The sequence below is a fragment of the Uranotaenia lowii genome, chromosome 3, assembly GCF_029784155.1.
Source record: "Uranotaenia lowii strain MFRU-FL chromosome 3, ASM2978415v1, whole genome shotgun sequence".
Taxonomy (NCBI): Eukaryota; Metazoa; Arthropoda; class Insecta; order Diptera; family Culicidae; genus Uranotaenia; species Uranotaenia lowii.
The window spans coordinates 210,609,965-210,615,881 of NC_073693.1; the positions used below are offsets into that span (position 1 = coordinate 210,609,965).

At 36.4% G+C, this 5,917-nt stretch overlaps 1 protein-coding gene across 1 annotated transcript; it reads right to left on the minus strand.

Moving 5' to 3' along the window:
• Positions 1 to 4,236: 4,236 nt before the first annotated feature.
• On the minus strand, positions 4,237 to 5,317 carry LOC129758054 (uncharacterized). Its single transcript, XM_055755481.1, has 4 exons — positions 5,118 to 5,317; positions 4,856 to 5,053; positions 4,584 to 4,780; positions 4,237 to 4,519 (listed from the first exon to the last, which is right to left on the minus strand). The coding sequence occupies exons 1-4, from the start codon at positions 5,118 to 5,120 to the stop codon at positions 4,237 to 4,239; spliced, it is 681 nt and encodes a 226-aa protein (XP_055611456.1). The 5' UTR covers positions 5,121 to 5,317.
• Between the last annotated feature and the right edge of the window lie 600 nt (positions 5,318 to 5,917).

Genomic DNA, 5,917 nt, shown 5'->3' on the forward strand with positions numbered 1-5,917 from the left:
TTTAATATGGTCCCTTCTTTGAAAAGCTCTTTATCTTAAATTTACATGGGAGCTCTCCCATCTTTTTCGATTTTGTCCCCCACTGCTTGAAGAAGGTAGGCAAATTTAACCGGCTCGATACCAAAACAGCACTTATCATGGTAATGAAAATATATTAAATTAGTTATGTATTAAATACAGTGCACATTTCTTTTTTTTTTAAATAAATTTACTACGGTAAACATAAAAATATTTAAAAAAAATATCAGTTGCATCACAAAATAAGTTCTCAGCGTTTTTTTTTATTTTCTCTTTGAAAGTCAAATATTCAAAAATGTAGGCAAAAACAAATTTCTAAGTTTACATTTATCCCGTATATTGGGGCAAGTGTCAATGCAAAGCTTATTTACAGATGCGTCAGAGTATTGGCTTTAAAATGGATTTAATACGAATTCCTGTTTTTTGTTCTATCAAGTTTCACTGATATAACTGCAGTATTCCTGCAATATAAATTTATGTTTGTTACTCCACTTTTAACGAATGCTGTTCAAAGGGAATGACCTTCATTTACAAAGACATTTCAGAATTTTCAATATCCGCTGCAGTTTCAACATTCGGAATACCCCTTCTGGTCTTTCCAACATATTGAATCATTTTGAAGATAAATTTCTTAAAAGTTCGACGTTTGCCCTTGCCCCACCGTGTAAGTTAACAGAAGGGAATATTGTTTTTAACATTTCAAGGGTAAACTAAAAGTTTCTCTTAAAAATTTGGCGTCCAGTTGAATATCAGTTCTAAAGTCTCGCTTTTTAAAAACGAAGCGGATCAAAAGTCTCTTTTATGCAGCCATGTAACACAAAAACACTTTTCATGTTAAGTACGTATTGGTATGTAAGCAAAAAGTACGATGGTTTTTTAGAATTATTCAAAATAAAAAGCTCCCATTTTCATTTCTAAATTCGTTTCAGTTGTGTATTTGGGCCGAAGTAACAATTTCTATAAGAAAACATAATTTTTAATTTTTTTAACAGAAAATGTTGAACGTTGGAACATGTTCTAATGTTCCTTGAATGAAAAGTTGAATGCTACCTACATTAACACGAACTAAATATGGAAGTATTTTTGCAAATCTTTCAATTGGTTTTGATTCGATTGATAAAATACCAATCCGTGTCACATCTAGGCGTCATTTATTACCACGTGTTGTGTACAAATCAAATAAGCAAGAAAAAAACACATCTAGGTTGCATATCGCCCCACGTGTTTGAGCAACAGGCGCCTTATCGTTAAATTTTCCAGCAATCAATGAACAGTGTGCTTTGGTTACTATCCTCTTGCGTCCAAGGCGGGTATATTTCAATAACCTTGCTTGCGTCGACGTTTGCTCGCCCATGGAGACGAAAAACAAACCCCAGGTTGAGAAATACGCGCCAAAATATTCCTACTGATCAGTATGCTATGCCTGGGTTACTTTCCTTTTACGACGTTGGCTGGCGACGCCTCGACCATAGAGACGAAAAACAAACCGCCCAAAGGAAAAAAAATTTCAAGAAAATGGATGTCATGACTTTAATTTGTTTCGAAAAACTACAAATTTTGTATGGAAGCCTCTCCTTCCTTAAGTCGGATGGAGTTTTGACTATTACAGAAACCATCCCCGGCCTCAAAAACCCTCAGATGCCAGTTTTGACGATGATCGGTTCAGTAGTTTCCGAGTCTATAGGGAACAGACAGACAGACAAACATTCATTTTTATATATATAGATGAATATTGCTGATTACATTTCCTAAATTATTTTTACTGTTTTATGTTTATCCCTTTACCCATTTTTGTCATATTCTCCATTGACATATAGAAAAAAAAACTTTGTTTTGATGAAATATATAGATAAACATGAATGATTAAAGTGTTACTAGTTAAGAACGCATTTGAAAAAAAAACTAAGCCTTTAGTTATGGAACATCAAAGAACCTTTCTTAATGTGTAACAGCTCGATCTATCATGTTTTTTCAGAAGTTTTCCCAAAAAAAAGTTGCTTTATCCCTACATCGATGGTGGATTGGACAAAAACGGGGGGAGGGAGTTAAAATTATTTGGGAAATGCATATTTATCAGCGATTGTATATTATTAGGTTATAATCTTGAAAATAAGCCTAAAACATTAATTTATAAGTTTTTTTAGAATTGTGGGTCTGTGATAATATGAAAAGATGCCTCCCATTTATGTAAAACTGAAAATAGTCCATAACTTTTCAACGGCAAATTCAAAAAATCAACAAATCTCACTACAATGCACTGGTTAAAAATGATTTCAATCTAGGAATAAATCCAATATCAAAAGTCATCACATAACAAGAATCGTTACAGTGTTCATAATAACCCCATAGATAAGGGGGAAATTATGAACAAACGGGGTAATTGTGGACAGGCGTTTTACGCCCACAAGCTGTAACTTAAAAAATCCTAAAATTGAGAAGGCAACCAGTCATTCATTTTTAGTTACTTTCCAGAATTTTAACATTAAATGGCTACTTGTTTGAGCTGATAGTTTAAAAAACTGGGTAATTTCGTTCATAATTACCCCACCTAGCTCTATCAATCTTATGATAGAAGCATTGCCTAACGCAAATCTTTTCTTTTAGAACATATGTCCTCTTTCCTCTTTGCTTAAATCGAGGGTTTCATGAATTGTTTCATGACAAGTAAACTGAGAAGATTTGGGGTCATTAACGAATTTCTCAAAACATTAGCTCTAAAAAGCTTCTGGTTCTTAATGATGTTTTGAATTTTATTGATCAGCCATTCAATTCCATTCAACATGCTAAGACACCCCGCTAAATGCTGTAGTGGCAGCTTGAACAATCTAGCCAAAACTTTACTGGTCCTTTGTGAGATCTAATGAACGGAATAATACGTTTTCTCAGGCACTCTTCCTTGTACGTTTTGAAGTCCATGGTCTTGTTTGTCACAAAAACCGGGGGTTTTCATTCGCAGCTGCAAATATCTTGCCAGATCACTTTCTTGCAAACTTATCGGCAGAAACGAATTTGAACTTGCCTGTGACATCACCCTGACCAGTGGCTTTATAAAATTTTTGGCCAGGAACTGCCCAAAATCCATCTTCACGTACGTTTCGTCATCCATGAGGTTGCATCCGTCGTACTTCGTTAGAACCTTGTTGTATAACTTCCGGGCCCTTCATTTGGCTTCTATATTCTCTTAAATGTCCATTTTGGGTTGCTTACTGGCCCGAAAAGATCGTATTCCTTGCGCAGACGACGGTGCATCGGTCGGCATTGAATTTCTTGACGATGTCATAGTCATAGCAAACACTGCCCTGTGTTTGCCTTGATCGTTTTCAACACCTTCAAATGCAGTTTCCGATCCTTAATTCCACTATTACGCTTGGTATGAAACTGTCGATCGATAGTATGCATCTCACGGAAACGTTTGAGAACGCTGCGCACGGTTGATTTGAGCATTTTTAACGATTTCGCAATTTTTGAACCCGACCACGTGGGTGTCAAAAATTAATTTTCGTTTCGCGGATTCCATTAATTTTTTAAACAAAACGAAAGATCGTAATCGCAATAAAATTTGCATCACTGATAGAGGAAACATTCCAAAACAAATTATGAGCGTCAAAACATTCCAGATCCGATCACTAGGAGCGCTTTGATATAATATACATGCGTCCAGATTTAAGATGAATTATGCTTTATTTCTTTTTTCAGTTAATTCTTGTTTATTGCAGAACTGAGAAAAATTAGCAAGAGAAGTCAAATATCACCGACGATCTTCGAAAAATCTGATCATTGAGTTAAAACCTTAGTTTTCAAAATATTTTTAGTGATCTTTTGTTTTTCCAAAAAAGGGCGGATACTTTTTAAGCAAATTTATACCTATTTTCAAAAGTTTCCTGAAAAACAAGAACTGATAGGAAAAAAAACTAACTGCATATGTTGAATCAGCGCACCCAAAATATTCAAAATCACCTCGGAAAAATGTAATTTTTTTTGCCTTCGGTGATGGAACAAAACCAAAGATGAGATTTTTTTCTCGATATCTGAGCGGATAATTCGTCTCTTCCTTGCACATTAGAATTTTTGACGAAATTACGTTATAAGCGGCTTATCTTTATTCCAGAAGAATTGTAAATATTGAAATGTCTTAATGTTTCCTTTATATTTAAAATGGCAGTCAAAGATATTTAATGTTAAACAAATGTTTTAGTTTTTATTTATAATTCCAACAAATCACATAAAACTGTACGGGCTCGCATACTTTCCCAGTGCCAATTCGTGCAGCGAAAATCGACAAGCCGGATAAAGCGATTGGCACATCACTTTATTTCGGCCCTTCCGATGAGCTTCATCGTAGATTCGATTCTCCTCAGGCTCGAACGATAACACCTTTGATTTGGGAAAACTAAACAGCGATCGCAGAATTTCCTCGATCATATTCGAACCCTTGTGCCCGAAAAGTTGCGAACTTTCACACAGCGCCCGCAGAATACACTGGCGACCGTTGTAGCCCATGCTGCAAAAAATAGAAAAGATAAGTGATTCAGTTGTAAATTTTAAAACCAACAATAACAACTCACTCATCCATGGCAACTTCCAGCTTGTGGTACAGATCCCTTCGGTTTCTCCGCTGAGCCATCGGTTTCGGTTGATTCAAATCCATATCGTAAGTCAGGGTTTGGTTTGGCAAATTGTAGGCGATGCCCCAATTCAAGGCCCAACTGAACATCTGGTAGTTGGGATTGCCATAGACACCCACAGTCATGCAAACGGCCACCTAATAAAGATGATACGGATGATAGTTGTAAATTTTATTTTCTCCAATCAGGAATCTTTGCTGTGCCTAACGAACCGAAAAACTTGCTCCTTCTGGAAATACTATGAAGCGTTTCTTTCTGGATAGGACTTTGGCCGGGTTTTCTGAACTGATTTCCAAAGGCTCGGTTTGATTTACACTAAATGGCACCAATGAATCACTGGCTTGTAGATACGGGGCAACGCTTTTGGTAAACAAAATTACCCAGAGAGCCAACGTCTGAAGGAACCACAGCTGAAAAGGGTTACTCTCGTTTTATTACAAAATACTTTATTCCAACCTAATATTTAGGGAGTACCATTTTAATTAATTGCCACTACCGGTTGGAGAAAACACTTGCACTTCACAAGAGATTTCACTCAGTTCTGTATCGGACGCAAAGAAAAAAGGATCAGCAGAAAAGTACACTTCTGAACTTTTCACCATTAGCGCAATTATCATTGATATTTAATGGTTCGAGTTTTGCGCTACAACTTCGACATTCGAGTGCACACTAGACGGCTCTTTGGGCAGCAAGTGGATTTGGACAGCCGTCGTCCACTTTCTCTGCTCCACGAAAAGGGCGGCGAAGAAGTTTTAGAGAAACAGACACTGGGAGAGAAAGTGGGATGGCAAGTGCTTTCCCGTTTCGAAAGCGTTGTTGGCTGGAATCTGTGGCCGCAACAGAATGGAACAAGTGAAAAAGTTAAGCGTGGAAAAATCAAATATTCAACAACCAGAAAAACTCATGTTCATTCAAAGCAAGAAGCGGGAATTGTCTAATTGTGATCGGCAACCTCTTAAGTCGGAAGAGCCAAAAATGTATAGATGGGTATATTGTTTTTTTTAATAATTTCTGAGACATGATTTTACATCTTTTTTTAAATACATGCTCGTAGCAAAACACACTACGAAAAAAATATGTAAAATAACATCACATATCTATGATGCAAATAAAACGAAGCACCATAAGTGACAGAATCTATAGTGCGATTTAAGGGGGGGGGGGGGGGGGGGGTAGGGTCTAACGGGTATAAAAAAAACACAATTTTCACGATTTTTTTCTAGAGCTATCGTTCAAACAAATGTATTCAAATTTTTTGCATTATACAAAGCATT